Source organism: Gossypium hirsutum, chromosome D05, assembly GCF_007990345.1.
Source record: "Gossypium hirsutum isolate 1008001.06 chromosome D05, Gossypium_hirsutum_v2.1, whole genome shotgun sequence".
Taxonomy (NCBI): Eukaryota; Viridiplantae; Streptophyta; class Magnoliopsida; order Malvales; family Malvaceae; genus Gossypium; species Gossypium hirsutum.
The window spans coordinates 58,919,552-58,941,288 of NC_053441.1; the positions used below are offsets into that span (position 1 = coordinate 58,919,552).

Here is a 21,737-nt window from a genome sequence, read left to right on the forward strand (position 1 = left end):
CAAAAATAAATGTTTTGGGCTAATAGAAAAGTCCCTAGCTTTAGTCAAAAGTAAAAAAAAAAAAAAAGTCATGCCAATGTCTAATTCGAGTAATTATTTTAATTAGAGTGACTAAATTGACAAAAAAAAATAGAGCGACCAAAATAGAAATAATGTTATTTTAGAATTACCTACGGTGTAGTTTATCCAATAAATTCTATAGTAATAATTTCAATTCCATTTTAAATCTAACTTTTATTTAAATTATTTTTTAGTAATTTATTTAAAATTTCAAATATTTTAATATTAATCAATTATAAAGGTTAAGAAAAATAATTTCAGTTTAGAATCAATACAAACATATCTAATTAAGATTATGCCAATAGATTAATATAAATAATAGAATTGAGGTATTAAAGGATGTGTTGTTTTAGATTTAAATTTTAATATGTAAAAAAATAAAAATATTCTCAAAATAATATTTGTTATTTTATGAAAATAATATTAAAATCCAATTAACAAGTTACATCAATTCAATTTGAAATCTAGACTTATGTTTGGGCTTTAGTTCAAGCTCCTCAATCCTCCATCATTCCTTTTATTCCCACCTTTTTTATCCTCTCTTTTGCACCATCTTCCGCCCTGCTACTCTCTTCTACTTCTTTGGCACCAATGGAGGCCACATCATCTTAAAACAAATATAAAATAAAACATGAAATGGTACTAAAATGGAGAAATTAGATTTATAAACTAAACTAAACTATAAATGGTTCATACCTTAAAAGCTTCCAAAGGGGTTGAAGAACATTTTTAAAGTTTGGATCGTTATCCCACTCCAACGATTCCCACCATTTTTTCCATGACCTGATGGTAAGAGAAGGTGGAGCATATGCAAATGGCTGCCCATTGCCAACGAGGGGAACAAATGGAGGAATTCTCTTCAGTTTATCACAATCTCCATAAACTTCTATAACTTGGAGAGAATCACAAACCATCACTCCACTTTTGCCGCATATGCTCTTCAAATTTGGTAATTCCCAGCATGTCAGCAGTCTCAATTTGGGAAGATGGAATTTTATTAATGCGTCACTCCCTTTTTCTTCAACTTCTGATGTTTCTACTCCCAATATTTCTACTAACTCACCACAATGATCCACTGATATTTCTTCCAGGTTTTGGAGGTTTGGAAGCAACCAATGTGGAAGCAACGTCTTCATACTTGAGCAGCGGTCTATCTTAATTTCCTTAAGATGGGAAAAGGTCGCAGACGGAGCCAATGTTGATGTTGTTGCTGAACAAATTCCTTCATCTATCATAATAAGGGCACTCAACTTTGGCAGATCATGAAGATACAACACCTCGAGGCTCTGAAATGGGTGAGCGGAAGAAGAGGCAAAAGAGGACAAGGAAACAACACACTCTATCCCTTTACAATCATGAATCCTCAAGTAAATAGCATTTTTGAAGGAAGAATTATCATCGACTAAGCTTCTCAAATAGTGGCACTTTAAAATATTCAACTCTTGAATTTCAATTGGGTGCATAATTAACTTACCTTCCCAATTCTGGACTCCTCCAATTGTTACTGTTTTATCTCTTGTAGCAAGCATAAAAGATGAGCCCACCTGTAACTGGTACTTGATGAGATTTTTCTTACTTTGTTGCATTGAGGAGATGAACTTATTGAATTCACTGATGTCTTCGAAATGTCCGGTTAAGCACTCCAACTTCTTCAATGGTTCCATCTCCTCTGCTTTTAGACTTGTTCTTATATTGTTCTCATGAAAAGCCAAGTGCTGAAGGTGAACGAGTTTTGGTAAAAGTCCAGCGGGTATCTCTTTCAGAGTGAACACTTGAACATCAAGATATCTTAGCTTTATCAGCACATCCATGCCTCCAGGTACTTCCTCAATTTTAGTCCAACTTAGATCCAACTTCTTCAATTCTTGAAGCATCGAAAAACATGGTAGATCTCTTAATTCTGAACAACCACAAAGCAACAATGTTGTGAGGTTCTTTAGTTCAGAGATGGAATTTGGTAAACTTTTGATCTTCGTAGAGGACAAATTGAGAACACTAAGACAAGGCATGTTTGTGAAGAAAGAAATTGAGATCTTCTTTATAGGGTTCGCCTGCAATAACAAGGTTGTGAGCAGTTGACATTTTGTGGGCAGCACATCTATGGAAATTTCTGATATGGAGTTATACATAAGTGACACTTTCTCAATATCCGGACTCCATTGCTCCTTTTCTGGTAACTCTTCTAATTGCAAACCTGCTTGTATCATATATCGAGGATTCATTCTTGTGATCGACAATGCCATCTCTCTCAGTGCATCATGCATCTTTATGCAAGGTTGACCACGTACATTGGTAATATTTTCCAACAAGCAATTGTCTTCTAACTTCTTCAAAATAACATGGCCTTTGTCTTTCATTTCCTGTCTTGTACCCATATCATCTATGAATCCCTCTTCAATCAAGCACTCAATTAACACATCCTTCCGAATTTCAAAATCTTCAGGAAATAATGCGCAATGTACGAAACAGTATTTCTCTTTCTCGTCCTTTAAGTGATCGAAGCTAAATTTCAAACGCTCTATCACTTTAGCTTCCACTCCTTCCACTTTTTCTATTCTCTCTTTCAATTCCCTAAGTGCGTTTTTCCAAATAAGAGGGTCTTCTTCTCCTTTCAGTGTACTAGCTACGACAACAATTGTAAGAGGCAGACCCGCACATTCTTCGACAACGGGCCTCAAAATTGGCATTAAAGTTTGATTTTGCACTATGTTAGGCCCAGCTTTACTTAAGAATAGTGTCAATGCCCGTTGTGCTGAAAGGGGCTTCACTTTTATCACCGTGCAAACCATATACTTACAGACATGCTCTGAACGGGTTGTCAACACCAACTTGCAGCCATTGCTGTCACTCGGCTCAGGGATCCCAACTTCTTCTAGAGAGACTTCATCCCACACATCATCTAGGATTAGAACATGCTTTCCTACTTTCTTCAGCATTTCTGACAAGATTGCAGCTCGTCTGAGCTTGTCTCCTTCTATGGCCAAATCTTCCTTCAACTTCAAAGCACTTGCAATATCATCTTGTACCTTCATTACATTCAACTCCTTTGATATGGTAACCCAGATTACTCTTTCGAATCTTTGTTCTTTCAAAAGATCATTGTGGATATGCTTCATGATAGTGGTTTTACCCACACCGCCCATCCCCCAAACCCCAATCTTGCTCACCTCCTCCTGCATCAAACATGCCCAAATCTCATTTCTGACAGCTTCCTCTCCAACTAGTTCTGATGTTGGCAGTGGCAACCCAGCACTTGGACCATCCATGGCAAGACCTTCAGAGGCATTAGGAGCATTATCAAGAAATTCCTTCATTTCTCGAGTCTTTTCATCAACCAGCTTCCCGTTGCAAGCACGACAGAGATACCTCCCATTACTGACTTTGTTTTCAACAACTTGTGCTTCCCTAATCATCTGTTTCACAGCTTTCAACCAATTTTCAACTCCCTTCTTTGGTATCTTCCCCAGAGGACGAAGAAGCTCTGCTTTCAATTGCAGCTCTATATCTTCCATTTTGCAATTCAATTCATCTCTCATCCTCTTGAAGTTTCTCACATAATCGTTCAGCTTTCTGTGATATTGCAAATATTTACACACAGGGGTGCCGAGACAATTTGCAATGCCAACAACAGGCTCTACGTGCTCCATTGCTATGTCCCTGCAATGCAATCATATAAACCAGTAGCAGAGAATGAAAATCTGTGAATGAATTGAATATTTTATGAAGTATTGATATGTCGGTGTAAGCATGAATGCAAGTTTCAAGCAACGGCGTTCATTAGATGGAGCTATGGATGGGTGGCAGACAGAAACATGATGAAATTCTGGTCACCAGAATTAAGCTCTCGATGTACATAAAATGCTAGATTCAAGTGTACAACAGTTCATTACAGAGTATTAAGAGTTAAAATGTTGTTCTGTGTTAATTTCAATCTAGAGTAGATTATGTCTGCTGATCAACTTGTCCTAAAATCTAAAACTGTTGATAATGAGTAGAGGAAATCATAGCTTCAGATCTTATTACCTGACTTAGTGGCTGAAAAGTGTTGAGAGAATAGAACTGAAAATGAAGCAGTGTCTTACAAAGCTAGCTGCTAAGAGTAGCAGACAATCAGAAAGAATCATCGTAAAGTCATGAATCAAGCAAAGAAAAGCATGTGATGGATTAAGCAAATGAAAGAAAATTACCTGGAAATTTGGTGATAGACCTTGGAGATCAAAACAAAATCATTGAAGTTGGCAATAAATAATAGTTAATAAAAATAAGAGTTGGGACAGCAGGGTATAATTATATGTTACAACTTGAAATTAAATATACAAGTAAATGAGTTGTCAGTATTCAATTTTGGATCCTAACTGCAGACAATTTCTTACATATGGACAGTGAATAAATCTATATTATTTATATTAAAATATTCAATAAAAGAATATATATAAAAAAATATTAAGGAAAATGATATGTCTCTGTTTTTACTTCTTCTATTTCTTGACGTAGCTTTTACATTATAAGAAACTATAAAATTTCGAATATAATTTATTTTTATAATTTTGATTTTGAAAAATAATTTAAATGTAATGAAATTTTGAATTGAGTTTGAAAAATAAATTTTTTGTGGTATATTTTGTAATCTTTTGATTTAAAAAAATGGAATCAAGGTCAATTTCATAAGCCTTTGTATTATTTATATTAATATCAGTTTTAGATACTCTTCTAGGGCATGTAATTCAACTTGAAAATATTACTAATTTGGTTTTAAGAAACATTGATTTGTTATTAGATTCTATTAAATGTTAATTTTATTTATTTCTCAATACAATTCAGTTATTCAACAACATATTCAAGATTTTATTTTTTAGAGTTTTTATATACATTTTCCTATTTTATAAATACTTTTTAGTTTTTTTATAATTTTATACAAAATCAAGGTCGAATTGACAGAAAATATAAAATTTGAGGACTAAAACTATTATTATACCAACTAAAAACAAGTGCCACTTAATAGTCAGGTGACAAAAAACAAACAATTTGAAAAACACTAGTGACTAAATTGTAACTCTTTTTTAGTTAAGTGACTGAAACTAAAACTTGCCCGTACTTGAACCACTAATGGTTTAGTTTACCCTAAATTCTTTTAAAAAATTAGTTTAAAACCTTTTCATCTATACTATGTATTAAGTCTTTTACTGAGTTGGTTTAACCCATCAATCGGTCCCAACTCAATAAGAAAATTACAAAAAAATAATTTTATTTGTAAAGTAAGATATATGATTATGGTGTTTTCTACTTTTCATATCTTTATAAATCAATAAAAAATTATCCATAACGAAATTTGAACCAAGGACACCATACATATAAAACTTTTCTGAAGTCTATTGAGTCATTCACATTTGCTTCAGCTCCCAAGGCTCATATTCAACTGTTACACATAACCATTTACATAATTCTTCATTTTGATTTACATCAGTACACAAGTGGTTCCATATCAGCATACCATTGCATGTTGATATCATTTACCAAGTTTACCATTTATAATCCCTATTAATAGGACTCAAACGAATATACAGATCATCCAAGCAATACACCAAACTAGCACCGATGTGTATAATCAAATAAACTGAAGTAACGAAAGTTGGCACAGGAAGCACATTCCTAGCGGACAAAACATATACTGGCACAAGAGGTGCATCTTGATGCACAAAGTGCATACTGGAACATAAAATGCATCCTGGCACATGAGGTGCATCCTGGCGCATAAGTGCACAAACTCAGACAATCTAATCGTATGACATGTTAACTATCTGACTCAACTAGCAGACTAGTTAATAAGGTACCAATGTTCAATTTCATTTTATAATTCAATACATATATCATTTCACAATCACAACCTTAATCACAATCCAATTCATTATCAATACACATTATCCATAACAAGGTTCTCAATACAAAGCTAGCTGCTAAGAGTAGCAGATAATCAGCAACAATCATTGCGAAGTCATGAATTAAGCAAAGAAAAGCTTGTGATGGATTAAGCAAATGAAAGAAAATTACCTTGAGAGGATGCTTGAAATTTGGTGATAGACCTTGGACATCAAAAGAAATTAAAAACAGTGAAGAAGAAAGAATGTTGTGGGCACAATAGCCAAAAAGAAGAAGAAAATTAAGATAGAAACAGGAAAAATTCCGTGGTAGGTTCCACAAAGGCAGAATGTTGTTCACCCTTTTTAGGAATAGTCAAAATTGGAATTATCATTGTACCAAAAAAATATTAGTCACTAAACTATTGCTAATTTTTGTTTCAGTCCAATTTCACCACTAATATTTTTGAAATTATTTCTTTTTGTCACTCATGGAACTTTTTAATTGATTTAATAATAATTTTAGTCCTTAATTTGTATACTTTCAGTCAATTTGATTTTATAATATATAAAATGGTAAAAAGTTAAAATTATGTTTAAAATTTTAGAACATTATAAAATTAAAAAAATAAAAAAAAGTGAGAAAATTAGGGATAATCATTTTTAAACCCTACAAAATTTCTCTATATTATCTATATTCAATAATCATTCTTTAAAAACAAACATAGAAAAAATATTAAGCAAAAATATTTGTTTTTTACGTCTTCAGTTACTTGACATAGCTTTTACATTATAAGAAAAGATAAAATTCTGAATATAATTTCTTTTTACAATTTGGGTTTTGAAAAAAAATTAAAATGTAATGGAATTTTGAATTGAGTTTGGAAAAGAAAAATTATGGTATATTTTGTATTCTTTTGACTAAAAATATGGCATCAAGGTCAATTTCATAAGTATTTGTAATATCAGTTCTAGATGTTCTTCAAGGGCATGAAACTCAACTTGATAATACTATTAATTTGGTTTCGAGAAATATTCAGGAAACATATATATAATAATCTAACTTTTTTTTTCTTTTGATTTTAATTTGTTATTGGATGTTATTGAATGATGATTTTCTTTATTTCTCATACAATTTAGTTATGAAACAACATATTCAAGATTTTATTTTTCTAGAATTCTTTTAAAAATTTTAGTTTAAAACTTTTTTTATCTATACTGTGTTAAAGCCTTTTACTGAGTTGGTGTCAACCATCAATCGAGTCTCAAGAAAGAAAATTACCAAAAACAAGACAAAAAGAAGCAAAATTGGGAGTCAATTGTTATGGTCTTTGCTGCAATATTGAATTATTAATGGTGGATGCCAACACCTAATAGCAATCTGGCAAAAGGTTCCATCCTTTTTAGTTGTGGTTTAGGGGTATCAATTAAACTTTTAATCACTCCAAAAACTATTTGTAGTGTTCCAATAACTATAAATGAATGCATGTAATTAATCAAAAGTTAAATCTTTTGGTCATTGGTCAATAATTATATCACTTAATTTTTGAAAAAGAATTATATTGTTTGAATAGTTATAATATTAGATGAATAATTATATGTATTTTTAAAGACGTTATTATTCAGAAAATACACCTATTGAAAGACATAAAAATTCTTATAAATAGGAATTGTATTTCATTTGGAAATCACACCAACAAGTTCTAAAATTCTTCCTATCCTCCCTCATTTTCTAGTATTATTAGATTGTTTTATAAAGAGCTACTGCAAAAATTCTTTGTAAAAATTAAGTTTCTTGTTACATATTGCTCAGTGCTTAGTGAACTATTCACGTTAGTGCAAAATGTAAATAGTCATCGGCTTCATTATATTCTCAAGGTTAATTTGCTTGAAATTCCTTTCAACACCGAATATAGGTGAGAGCGGATATAACTTTAAAGATAGTGGTTTGATACACGTCTTGAAGCCTTGTCATATTTCTTCATTTTCTGTGCGAGTTTCATTTGTGTTCAAAATTTTCCTCACCGGAGATTTGTTCTAATATATATATTTTAATAGCAAATGATCTAAGAAGACATGTAGATATATATACATGATAGGTTCTAAAAGTAACATGTTTTAATCTCATTCTTAATGCGTTTTTGGGTGATTATTCGATGTTAATGGTGAATTTTATGCTTCCAATCCTTTAAATTCATGTTTCTATACTTAGGAGAGCATTTGGGAGAAAAAAGAGCGAAAATCAGAAAATTAGAACAAGTTTCAGGAGCCACACGAGCTGGGTCATTCCACACGGCCGAGTGAGTCATACGAGTTGCCACACAACAATGTGCCAAACCGTGTGGAAAGCACAAATTGCACTCTAAACACGTAGAAAATCGTAATTTTTAAGTTTTTCGATCATTCTAAGACATATATGAAAAAGATAAGAAGAGGGGAGTGAGTCGTCATATAATATTGAAGAAAACAACTCGAAAAATACCATTGAAGCCGACTTTGAAGCATATTTCCATCAAAATTGAAGTTCTCCTTTTGATTTCTTTGAAGATTATTATGAGTTTCTTTATTTCTTATAGTTATACTATCTTTGAGATGTTTTTATTTACTATATGGACTAATTTTTTTCCAAATACCTAGGGAGATGAACCTTAGGATGAATTCTATTATTTGATTTCTATTTTTATGCAATATATACTTAAATCTTGTTCTCAATTATGTGTGCTTAATTCATGTTTTAATATTTCTAAACTATTGATCCATGTTTTATGTGCTTAAATCAGAGGAGGAATAGACATTGTTTAAGAGTAGATCTAGCATAATTGAGTGGAGTTGCATGCAATCCTAGAAATAATATGACATAAATCTACCGGATTAGAGTCAAATTTAACAGAAGGATCTATAGATCAAGTTAATGCGATAATAGGGGTTTTAATTAGAAAGAAATTCCAATTAATCAATCTAGAATCAGTTGCTCTTAGTCTTGAAGAGAGATATTAAAATAATTTAGGGATTTCTCCGTATTAAGATATAAAGTGAAGAAATTGTGTGATTTAGATTGATAATGACAGATGAAGTTTAGGTGGATTCTTTCCTAAATATTGTCTCGCTTATTGGTTGTTAATAGTTTATTGTTCTGATATGTTCTTTGTAGTGTTCTTTAGTTAATTAATTTAGTTAATTTTAGCTTTAATCAATCACTCCAATTTGCCGGTTAAATAATAGAAAGACAGTAATTACTAGTACTTTTAGTCTTTGTGGGAATGATATCTTTGCTCACCGTAACTATACCATTAATTAATAAATGCACTTACCGTAATTAAAATTTTAATTGGTTTACGACTGCAATCGCTACACATAACTTTAAAAGATTAATTGATGAAGTTGAAAGACTAAAACTGTTACTATAAGTGTTCTAAAACAGTGTCAGTCTTAACGTCAAATAAAAAACTTGTTATTTTATGCAAATTTAAATGTTGTAAAACTATTGCTTAGGGTGCAAATCTAATGTATACAATCAACTAAATGTTGAGCAAATAAATATTAGAATATGGCAACTCAAGTTCAGGATATATATTACAGTTTTTACTAATAAAATGATCAATCATCTCACAATTACCTCTTTCACCATTACTATAACAGTTGGACGTCAAATATTATAATTCAAAGATGAACATCAATGATTACTAATAATGAATACAGCATTCCAAACAATAATTTGAGAAAATAGGAATGTTTGTATAAACCAATACAACAAAATAAGGTGTAGCCACATTGCTTTATAAACAAAGAAATTCTAACAACACTCTCCCCGTATGAAAACAAAGCAATAATTGACTCTACTAACACCTTACCATTTATCCAAAACCCAAACGTACTCTCTAATCCTAAAACAAGCTCAATTTTCAATAATTTGGTCCAATTGCCCTCTGTATTCAATACCCACACCTCATCATTACTTTCAACACGCCACAAAGAGTAATATGGCCATTAAAACCGGCTACCCTCCCTACTCCTTTTCCAATGGCTGATACTAGCAATTGAAAAACTCCTCTACCCATATAGTATGCAATTATTAAATTTCCAATTATAAACACCATTTAGACATGCTTTACCTCCATCGGAATTTTCGTATAGCTCGAACAATAACTAAATCAAGGGTGAGCGTTTGATCGAATCCAGTGAAAACATTTTGAGTTAATCGAGTTTACAGGTTTTATTTTATCATACTAACTCGATTTGGAATTTTTTCAAATCAAATCGAATGAAATGAAATTCAAATAGAGTGAAATTGTTCAAGTTAACTTAAAAAATTAAACATGTCAAATTAAAATCTTTTATGTAGATTTAAAACCATATATATTTAAAAACTTAAATAAATGCCTCTTCTTCTGAAAGGAGCTTCACTTTTATCACCTTACAACCCATATACTTACACACATGCTCCGAACGGGTTGTCAACACCAACTTGCAGCCATTGCTGCCACTCGGCTCAGGGATCCCAACTTCCTCTAGAGAGACTTCATCCCACACATCATCTAGGATTAGAACATGCTTTCCTGCGTTCTTCAGCATTTCTGACAAGATTGCAGCTCGTACGAGCTTGTCCTCTTCTTTGTCTAAATATTCCTTCGACTCCAACGCACTTGCAATATTATCTTGTACCTTCATTACATTGAACTCCTTTGATATGGTAACCCAAATGACCCTTTCGAATCTTTGTTGTTTCAAAAGATCATTGTGGATGTGCTTCATGATAGTGGTTTTACCCACACCGCCCATCCCCCAAACCCCAATCTTGCTCACCTCCTCCTGCATCAAACATGCCCAAATCTCATTTCTGACAGCTTCCTCTCCAACTAGTTCTGATGTTGGCAGTGGCAACCCAGCACTTGGACCATCCATGGCAAGACCTTCAGAGGCATTAGGGGCTTTATCAAGAAATTCCTTCATTTCTCGAGTCTTTTCATCAACCAGCTTCCCGTTGCAAGCACGACAGAGATATCTCCCATTACTGACTTTGTTTTCAACAACATGTGCTTCCCTAATCATCTGTTTCACAGCTTTCAACCAATTTTCAACTCCCTTCTTTGGTATCTTCCCCAGAGGACGAAGAAGCTCTGCTTTCAATTGCAGCTCTATTTCTTCCATTTTGCAATTCAATTCATCTCTCATCCTCTTGAAGTTTCTCACATAATCGTTCAGCTTTCTGTGATATTGCAAATATTTACAAACAGGAGTGCCGAGACAATTTGCAATGCCAACAACAGGCTTTACGTGCTCCATTGGTATGTCCCTGCAATGCAATCATATAAAACAGTAGCAGAGAATGAAAATCTGTGAATGAATTGGATATTTTATGAAGTATTGATATGTCAGTGTAAGCATGAAAAGGAAAACATGAATGCAAGTTTCAAGCAACGGCGTTTATTAGATGGAGCTATGGATGGGTGGCAGACAGAAACATGATGAAATTCTGGTCACCAGAATTAAGCTCTCGATGTATATAAAATGCTAGATTCAAGTGTGCAACAGTTCATTACAGAGCATTAAGAGTTAAAATGTTCTTTCTGTATTAATTTCAATCTAGAGTAGATTATGTCTGCTGATCAACTTGTCTTAAAATCTAAAACTGTTGATAATGAGTAGAGGAAATCATAGCTTCAGATTTTATTACCTGACTTAGTGGCTGAAAAGTGTTGAGAGAATAGAACTGAAAATGAAGCAGTGTCTTACAAAGCTAGCTGCTATGAGTAGCAGACAATCAGAAACAATCATCGTAAAGTCATGAATCAAGCAAAGAAAAGCATGTGATGGATAAAGCAAATGAAAGAAAATTACCTGGAAATTTGGTGATAGACCTTGGAGATCAAAACAAAATCATTGAAGTTGGCAATAAATAATAGTTAATAAAAATAAGAGTTGGGACAGCAAGGTATAAGAATGTATAATTATATGTTACAACTTGAAATTAAATATACAAGTAAATGAGTTGTATTAGTAAATGATTTGCATTGTGAAGTTGTCAGTATTAAATTTTGGATCCTAACTGTAGACAATTTCTTACATATGGACATTTAGTAAGAATATATATATAAATAATATTAAGGAAAATGATATGTCTCTGTTTTTACTTCTTCTATTTCTTGACGTAGCTTTTACATTATAAGAAACTATAAAATTTCAAATATAATTTATTTTTATAATTTTGATTTTGAAAAATAATTTAAATGTAATGAAAATTTGAATTGAGTTTGAAAAATAAATTTTTTGTGGTATATTTTGTAATCTTTTGATTACAAAAAATGGAATCAAGGTCAATTTCATAAGCCTTTGTATTATTTATATTAATATAAGTTTTAGATACTCTTCTAGGGCATGTAATTCAACTTTAAAATATTACTAATTTGGTTTTAAGAAACATTGATTTGTTCTGTTTTTAATTTGTTATTAGATTCTATTAAATGATAATTTTATTTATTTCTCATTACAATTCAGTTATTCAACAACATATTCAAGATTTTATTTTTTTAGAGTTTTTATATACATTTTCCTATTTTATAAATATTTTTTAGTTTTTTTTATAATTTTATACAAAATCAAGGTCAAATTGACAGAAAATATAAAATTTGAGGACTAAAACTATTATTGTACCAACTAAAACAAGTGCCACTTAGGTGACAAAAAACAAACAATTTGAAAAACACTAGTGACCATATAACATATTTCTACTCAATTTTCCATATCACATATCACATTTCAAAGTAATTCATGTCATTTTCCATTTTATTAATTTTAGTCTTCTATCTCAATATTTCATATCAAGCCTAACACAACAATTCACATTTTCGTTATATACTCACCTTGACATTTCCTCATTCAATAAACAATGTATATGCAAACAAATAATACGATCTCGAATCATACAAGTACAAATTGTAGGCTTGCGTCACTCGTCAACAACTCTCACTTTTCCTTTTCCTTTTGAAGGCTCAGTGCCGACATTAGCTACGTACAATCACAAAACTGTTCACCAGAGTTAACCTCTCAATGTATATAAAATGCTAGATTCAAGTGTGCAAGAGTTCATTACACAATATTAAGAGCTAAAATGTTTCAAGTGTTTGAGATTTCTATCTATGATAGATTATGTCTGCTTAACATCCTATCCTGCCTTAAAATCTAAAACTGTTGATAATCAGTAGAGGAAATCATTGCCGTATTACCTGAATTAGTGGCTGAAAAGTGTTGAGAGATTAGAACTGAAAATGAAGCAGTGAAGTTGACTTCCTTGATAGGCCTTGGAGATCAAAAGAAATTAAAAACAGTGAAGAAGAAAGAATGTTGTGGGTACAATAGCCAAAAAGAAGAAGAAGAAAGTGAAAATAGAAATAAGCAAAAGTGTAATAGGTTCCACAAAGGCAGAATTCTGATTAAGAAATCCCATCTGTTCTTTTAGTTTTTTTTTCTTTGCTGTCTGCCATTATAGTTGGCATTAAATAACAATAAGAATTAATGGGAAACTATGGGATACCCTCCTGTTGCTATTTCAATTTCAATTTTTTATTTTTGTAATAAACATAGACATGCCTGGGAGGGGGTGTTGCACCTCTCGTGAGATTCCCTTCAATTGCTAGTTCAATTTCTTTTTATTTTTATTTTTATAATAAACATACACATGCCTGGGAGGGGGTGTTGCACCCCATGTGATCAAGAGTTGCAATAACGTTACTGCGTATGTCTTACTTGATAGTTACAGAATGGTTGATGATAACCAATTAATTTAAATTGTAGTAATATTCATCGTTGAGGAAGCCAGAAAAAGGCATAACTTCAATAAAACAAATTTTCTAAACAAACAATCATATTTATAGCACACACAACAAAAACAACTACGAATTAAAACTCAAAACATTCTAACATTTCACATCATGCGCATGTTGACAATTATTTTTTATAATTAAACTATAAAAATGCTTATCTATGCTTTTCATTTTATGTTGTTCATCCAACTATTAATTTTTTTCAATTTAGTCATTGAACTTTTCGAAATTAAATATTTTAATTACTCCAAGCTGATTGGGCTTTCTTTTATTGGTCTAGTAACTAAATTAGTCCTCTAATAGTTACACGTTCTATTAATTTAATCTTAAATATAAAAAATTCAATAAATCTAGCCTCAATGTTCACAAAATTTGTCATTTTAGTTCTAATTCTAAAATTTTCAATAAAATTGGCCCTCAATATTTATAAAATGTTAGTACAAATCTCCGGTGAGGAAAATCTCAAACACACGAACGGAACTCGAATAGAAAATGAAGAAATAGGACAAGGCTCCAAGGCGTGTATCAAGCCACTATCTTTAAGGTTATATTTGCCCCCACCTATCTTTGGTGTGCAAAAGAGTTTCAAGCAAATTAACCTCAAGGATACAATGAAGTCAATGACTATTTGCGTTTTGCACTAACGTGAATAGTCCACTAAACACTTGATAAATGTATAACAAGAAACTCAATTTCTACAAACAATTCCTGCAGTAACTCTTTATAGAACAATCTAATAATATTAGAAAATGAGGAAGGATAGAAAGAACTTTTAGCATTTGTTGGTGTGATTTCCAAATGAAATCCCATTCCTATTTATAGGAATTTTCATGTCTCTTCATAGAGACATCTTTCAATAGGTATCTTTATGAATAAATAAATAATAATAACTATTCATTTAATTTTATAACTATTCAAGTAATATTGTTTGAATAGTCATAATTCTTTTTCAAAAATCATATGATATAACTTTTAACCAATGACCAAAAGATTTATCTTTTGATTAATTACACCCATTCATTTATAGTTATTGGAATACTATAAATATTTGAAAACGTTCCAACACAAAATCCATCCATTTAGTCCTAACTCTAAAAATTTAAAATATATATTTGAAAAATAATTTTTAGTTTTGTATTACCTATCGACTAACTCATGTGAGATATTAGAATAATTTTTAGTTGTGGTTTAGGGGAATCAATTCAACTTTTAATCACTTAATTTTAAATAATTTTTAATCTAAGACATTTTATTTTGGATAATTATTTGCAATTTAGTATTAACACTAGCATGTTTACGACATTGGTTTTGTTTTTTTCTAAATTTGCTAAGGAATACAATATTTTATCAAGATACTTATGATCACAAGTCACTTTGGGTTGGAACATATGCAAAGGGGAGATTTAAAGACTTGAATGTGGGAAAGGGGAACAACTCCATCAATGTCCCAATGAATTTTATTGACATTAATTTAACTACTATTATATCTATTTTCATTTTTCAAGGTTTGATAATCATCTTGCTCAAATTAATTAAAGAAACTCATGAATTATCAAATGTTAATATTGGTGTATTAAATTCTTCTTGATCTCTACTGATTGTATTATCTGCCATTATTTCTTGACTGTTATCTCCATATGGATACTCAATATATGTTGTTCCTTTCTTCATTTTTATATTAGAGACTTAAAATCCTCAAAGCAAGTTTGTTGAATATGTCCCGTCTTTCTCATTCATTCTCTCGCTCTTTGACATGAACCTATTCCTCTATATTTTTTAGCTTTTTTCTCCAATCAGGAGAGCCTTTTGATTGAACGTTCAATGGCACTAGAGATATAGACTTGTTAAAATTATTTTATAAACAAAAAATAGTGAACCGATACCAAAATATATTTACATTCTAAAACTCTAATTAGGAAATTATTACCTTTGCAATTAAGTATGAAAACCTCCTTAATTAATATGAATTAATCAATTAGTTAAAAAGTCTCATATAATCATTTTACTCTAATTATAATCTCCCACAAATGATTCCTCCACTGAGACTATTTCTCCCCATGGATCAACAAAGTTTGTGTTACTTTTACGATGAAGTGGATAGAAGTGGAAAAAGTAAAAAGGACCACAAGTTACATTAATTTGTCCCATGTTTGCTTTGTGCAGTTCAGGATTTAAGAGATGTAAGGTAACATTAACTTGATAGATGTATCATAACACAAATAATACGATCCCGAATCATAAAAGTACAAATTGTAGGCTTGCGTCACTCGTCAACAACTCTCGCTTTTCCTTTTCCTTTCGAATGCACGTTAGGTACGTACAATCACAAAGCTGTTCACCATAGTTAACCTCACAATGTATATAAAATGCTAGATTCAAGTGTGCAAGAGTTCATTACAGCATATTAAGAGCTAAAATGTATAGATTATGTCTGCTTAACATCCTATCCTGTCTTAAAATCTAAAACTATTGATAATCAGTAGAGGAAATCATTGCCTTATTACCTGAACTAGTGGCTGAAAAGTGTTGAGAGATTAGAACTGAAAATGAAGCAGTGAAGTTGAGTTCCTTGACTGGATGCTTGAAAATTAGCGATAGGCCTTGGAGATCAAAAGAAATTAAAAACAGTGAAGAAGAAAGAATGGTACAATAGCCAAAAAGAGTTGCATTAATAACGTTACTGCGTATGTCTTACTTGATAGTTACTGAATGGTTGATGATAACCAATTAATTTAAATTGTAGTAATATTCATCGTTGGGGAAGCCAGAAAAAGGCATAACTTCAATAAAACAATTTTTCCATACAAACAATCATACTTGAGCCATACATATTTATAGCACACACAACAAAAACAACTACGAATAAAACTCAAAACATTCTAACATTTCACATCATGCGCATGTTGACAATTATTTTTTATAATTAAACTATAAAAATATTTATCTGTTCTTTCATTTTATTTTGGTCATCCAACTATTAATTTTTTTCGATTTAGTCATTAAACCTTTCGAAATTAAATATTTTAATCACTCCAAGCTGAATGGGCTTTTTTTTATTGGTCTGGTAACTAAATTAGTCCTCTAATAGTTACACATTCTATTAATTTGATCTTAAATATAAAAAAATTCAATAAATCTAGCCTCAGTGTTCACAAAATTTGTCATTTTAGTTCTAATTCTAAAAAGTTCAATAAAGTTGGCCCTCAATATTTACAAAATGTTAATTAATTTAGTTAATTTTAGTTTTAATCAATCACTCCAATTTGTTGGTTAAATAATAGAAAGGCAATAATTACTAATACTTTTAGCCCTCGTAGGAACAATATCTTTGCTACTCGTAATTATACTATTAATCGATAAGTACATTTACCTTAATCAAATTTTTAGTTGGTTTACGACCGCAATTGATACACATATCTTTGAAAGATTAGTTGATGAAGTTGAAAGACTAAAACTATTACTGTAAGTATTACTGTAAGTGTTCTAAAACTAATGCTTCGGGTAATCTAATGTATACAATCAAGTAAATATTGAGCAAAGAATTATTAGAATATGAGAACTCAAGTTAAGGATATATATTACAGTTTTTACTAATAATGTAGAAACAAAATTATCAATCATCTCACAATTACCTCTTTCACAAAATGAGCAAAGAAACATTTTGTAGATTCGACCTAGAAGAGAGTTTTGCCAAAGTGAAGAAATATGGGCTTCCCCAAGATGAAGGTGTAAAATCCTCCATCTCCAACCCGACAGCCCAGCTTTCTGGTAAAATGTTTTTGGATATTTTCTTATAATAAAAGTGTACATTCTGGAAATGTACTGGAAAAAGAAAGGGTTGTGTTGGTTATGATGAGTAAGGCTACCAATGAGGTGTTGGAGAGGAGAGGTGGAATTTTAGCATTGAAACAAATAGTGAGGGTAATAGTTGATCCTCTTCTGCTTTAATGTTTTACTTGACATCAGTTAATTTGAAATGTAGGAGATTTTGCAGTGTCACGGGCACAGAGTGACAAAGAAATTATGAGAGAAATACAGGCAATCAACTATCACTTACTTGCCATGCCTTGATGAACCATGTAGAGCACTATTTGAGTTCAATTTTTTAAAAGCTTTCCCATGCCCCAGTATGTGTTAATGATGTATGATTTGATAGGGATGATACATTAGTTTTTTAAAAGCTTTCCCATGCCCCAATTTTTTAAGGTTTTAAAAATAGCATAAAAAAATTAAAATAAATAAATAAAAAGATTTAAGTTAATCTAAGTCCCACTTACCAGATTTTATAGAATTTAAATTGGTGATAAGCTAAAGTCTTACCACTGATCAGTAGACTCATCATTGAAAATAAGAGATAAGCCCTAAGGCTCAAGTTGAACATAATACCAAAATAAATAGGAAATATTTAAAAATAAAATTAAACCCAAGACCTTAAGCAAATATTCAAAGCACTTAACCACCACACCAAATCAAATTACTTAGATACTTAACAACTAGAATTCATAAAGTTTGGGGCATTACGCCAATGTAAAATAAAAAAGTTGAAGTTTTTTTTAATCCAAAACCTCTGTATCTATGCCTCTCTCGACAACAAGAACATCCTGTTTTAACTTTTTCTTTTTAAAAATGTAAACTTTCTGGCGTTACAAACTACAGAATTATTGAGAACCTATGATATTTTCAGTATTTAAAACTGAAAAAATTTAAACCTTTAGCTTCGAAATAAAAGTCGGACAACAAAATGAAGCAAGAAAAAAAAGAAGGAAACTAAGTTTTTTTTTTTTTTTATTTTCCAACTTATCCATCACAAATAAAAGAAATAGGAAAATGTGTTTCATATATGGGAAACGTGGAGGGGTTATTTGCAACATAATCCCCTTAATGTTTTTAATTTATTTTAAAAGGGATTTCACCTTTTTAATTTTCTCATTTAGTCCTCATAATTTAAAATATTATTTAATTTTAGAAATATGTTAATATTATTAAGTATGTTAATCCCTACAATTTTTATATTACTTAAAGAAAAGGAATTTATCTTATTTAATTTCCACTTTTAATTTCTAATATCATACTTTTATGAAAGTACATTATTGTTTTAATCTTTATGATTACGTTTACATATGAATAAGTCCAATTATATATATATATATATTTAGAAGGTTATTTTGGGAAGTACATATATTTAGAAATATGTTAATATTATTAACTATGTTAATCCCTACAATTTTATCCTCCCCCCTACTTCTTTCCCACCAACCCTTTTATCTTTCTCTTCAACATCATCACAAATATACTTCCAATTTTATTATTATGGAGAAATTAGATTTATCAAAATAAAACAATAAACAAAACCATAAATGGTTCATACCTCTTATCCTGCAAAGGGGTTGAAGCGAAGAACATTTTTAAAGTTTGGATGGTCATCCCACTCCAACCATTCCCACCATTCTTCCCATGACCTGATGGTAAGAGAAGGTGGAGCATATGCAAATGGCTGCCCATTGCCAACAAGGGGAACAAATGGAGGAAATCTCTTCAGTTTATAACAGTCTCCAGCAACTTGGATAAGTTGGAGAGAATCACAAACCATCACTCCACTTTTGCTGCATATGCTCTTCAAATTTGGTAATTCCCAGAATGACAACTCTCTCAATTTGGGAAGATGGAATTTGATTAATGCATCACTCCCTTTTTCTTCAACTTCTGATGTTTCTGCTCCCAATATTTCTACTAGCTGGCTACAAGCAAGCACATGTATTTCTTCCAGGTTTTGGAGGTTTGGAAGCAACCAATGTGGAAGCAACGTCTTCATACTTGAGCAGTCCACTATCTTAAATTCCTTGAGATGGGAAAAGCTGGCAGACGAAGCCAATGTTGATGTTGTTGCTGAACCAATTCCTGCATCTTTCATAATAAGGGCACTCAACTTTGGAAGAGCTAGAAGATTCAACATCTCGAGGCTCTGAAATGGATACGCGAAAGAAGAGGCAAAAGAGGACAGGGAAACAACACACTCTATCCCTTTACAATCATAAATCCTACAAAGCCTCAAGCCAATCGCATTTTTGAAGGAAGAATTATCATCGACTAAGCTTCTCAAATAGTCACAGTGAAAAATATTCAACTCTTGAATTTCAATTGGGTGCATAATTAACTCACCTTCCCAATTCTGGACTCCTCCAATTGTTACTGTTTTATCTCTTGTAGCATCCATAAAAGATGAGCTCATGTGTAAAGAGTACTTGATGAGATTTTTCTTACTTTGTTGCATTGAGGAGATGAACTTATTGAATTCACTGATGTCTTCGAAACATCCGGTTAAGCACTCCAACTTCTTCAATGGTTCCATCTCCTCTGCTTTTAGACTTGTTCTTTTATTGTTCCAATGAAAACCCAAGTGCTGAAGGTGAACGAGTTTTGGTAAAAGTCCAGCGGGTATCTCTTTCAGAGTGAACACTCCAAGATCAAGATATCTTAGCTTTATCAGCATATCCATTCCTTCAGGGACTTCCTCAATTTTAGTCCCACAAAGATCCAACTTCTTCAATTCTTGAAGCATCGAAAGACATGGTAGATCTCTTAATTCTTCACAATCACAAAGCAACAATGTTGTGAGGTTCTTTAGTTCAGAGATGGAATTTGGTAAACTCTCTATCTTCGCAGAGGACAAATTGAGAACACTAAGACAAGGCATGTTTATGAAGAAAGAATATGGGATCTTCTTTACGGGGTTATGCTGCAATAACAAGGTTGTGAGCAGTTGACATTTTGTGGGCAGCACATCTATGGAAATTTCTGATATGGAGTTATACATAAGTGACACTTTCTCAATATCCGGACTCCATTGCTCCTTTTCTGGTAACTCTTCTAATTGCAGACCTGCTTGTATCATATATCGAGGATTCATTCTTGTGATCGACAATGCCATGTCTCTCACTGCGTCATGCATCTTTATACCATGTAAACCAAATTGAGTGGTAATATTTTCCAACAAGCAGTTATCTTCCAACCTTTTCAAAATAGAAAGGCCTTTATCTTCCATTTCTTGTCTTGTGTCCATCTCGTCTATGAATATCTCAGCAATCCAACACTCGATTAGTTCAACCTTATGAATTTCATAATCTTCAGGATATAATGCACAATACAAGAAGCAATCTTTTACTTTCTCATCTTTCAAGTGATCGAAACTGAATTTCAAGCGCTCGATTACCTCAGCTTCCACTCCTTCCACTTTCCCTATTCTATCTTTCAAATCTTTGAGTGCATTTTTCCAAATACGAGGGCTATATTCTCCTTTCATGGTTCCAGCTACCACGACAATTGTAAGAGGTAGACCCGCACATTCCTTGACAACAAGCTTCAGAGTTGGCATTATAGTTGGACTTTGAACTATGTTAGGTCCAACTTTATTCAAGAATAGTATCAATACCTCTTCTTCTGAAAGGGGCTTCACTTTTATCACCTTACAACCCATATACTTACAGACATGCTCCGAACGGGTTGTCACTACCAACTTGCAGCCATTGCCGCCACTAGGCTCGGGGATCCCAACTTCCACTACAGAGACTTTATCCCACACATCATCTAGGATTAGAACATGCTTTCCTGCGTTCTTCAGCATTTCTAACAAGATTGCTGCTCGTCTGAGCTTGTCTCCTTCTCTGGGCCAATCTTCCTTCAACTTCAAAGCACCTGCAATATCATCTTGTACCTTCATGACATTGAACTCCTTTGATATGGTAACCCATATTACCCTTTCGAATCTTTGTTCTTTCAAAAGATCATTGTGGATGTGCTTCATGATAGTGGTTTTACCCACACCGCCCATCCCCCAAACCCCAATCTTGCTCACCTCCTCCTGTATCAAACATGCCCAAATCTCATTTCTGACAGCTTCTTCTCCAACTAGTTCTGATGTTGGCAGTGGCAACCCAGCACTTGGACCATTCGTGGCAAGACCTTCAGAGGCATTAGGAGCGTTATCAAGAAATTTCTTCATTTC

The 21,737-nt window shown here is 32.1% G+C and overlaps 3 protein-coding genes across 5 annotated transcripts; all 3 read right to left on the reverse strand.

Moving 5' to 3' along the window:
* Positions 1-388: 388 nt before the first annotated feature.
* LOC107902263 (probable disease resistance protein At1g61300) lies at positions 389-4,333 on the reverse strand. Of its 2 annotated transcripts, XM_041092321.1 has the most exons (4): positions 4,248-4,333; positions 4,084-4,150; positions 757-3,717; positions 453-667 (listed from the first exon to the last, which is right to left on the reverse strand). In XM_041092321.1, the coding sequence occupies exons 3-4, from the start codon at positions 3,705-3,707 to the stop codon at positions 664-666; spliced, it is 2,955 nt and encodes a 984-aa protein (XP_040948255.1). In that variant the 5' UTR covers positions 3,708-3,717; positions 4,084-4,150; positions 4,248-4,333; the 3' UTR covers positions 453-663. The 2 variants fall into 2 exon arrangements, with proteins under 2 accessions (XP_040948256.1, XP_040948255.1); XM_041092322.1 differs by lacking the exon at positions 4,248-4,333 and having other exon boundaries at positions 389-667; positions 4,084-4,236.
* A 5,921-nt stretch (positions 4,334-10,254) lies between these two features.
* On the reverse strand, positions 10,255-12,020 carry LOC107903620 (probable disease resistance protein At1g52660). 2 transcript variants are annotated; one of them, XM_016829712.2, is made up of 3 exons: positions 11,754-12,020; positions 11,590-11,656; positions 10,255-11,208 (listed from the first exon to the last, which is right to left on the reverse strand). In XM_016829712.2, the coding sequence occupies exon 3, from the start codon at positions 11,196-11,198 to the stop codon at positions 10,284-10,286; it is 915 nt and encodes a 304-aa protein (XP_016685201.1). In that variant the 5' UTR covers positions 11,199-11,208; positions 11,590-11,656; positions 11,754-12,020; the 3' UTR covers positions 10,255-10,283. The 2 variants fall into 2 exon arrangements, with proteins under 2 accessions (XP_016685201.1, XP_040948257.1); XM_041092323.1 differs by lacking the exon at positions 11,754-12,020 and having other exon boundaries at positions 11,590-11,746.
* A 3,905-nt stretch (positions 12,021-15,925) lies between these two features.
* Positions 15,926-21,737, reverse strand: LOC107902261 (disease resistance protein At4g27190). Its single transcript, XM_041092324.1, has 2 exons — positions 19,104-21,737; positions 15,926-16,335 (listed from the first exon to the last, which is right to left on the reverse strand). Exon 1 carries the CDS (start codon positions 21,732-21,734, stop codon positions 19,107-19,109), a length of 2,628 nt encoding a protein of 875 aa, XP_040948258.1. The 5' UTR covers positions 21,735-21,737; the 3' UTR covers positions 15,926-16,335; positions 19,104-19,106.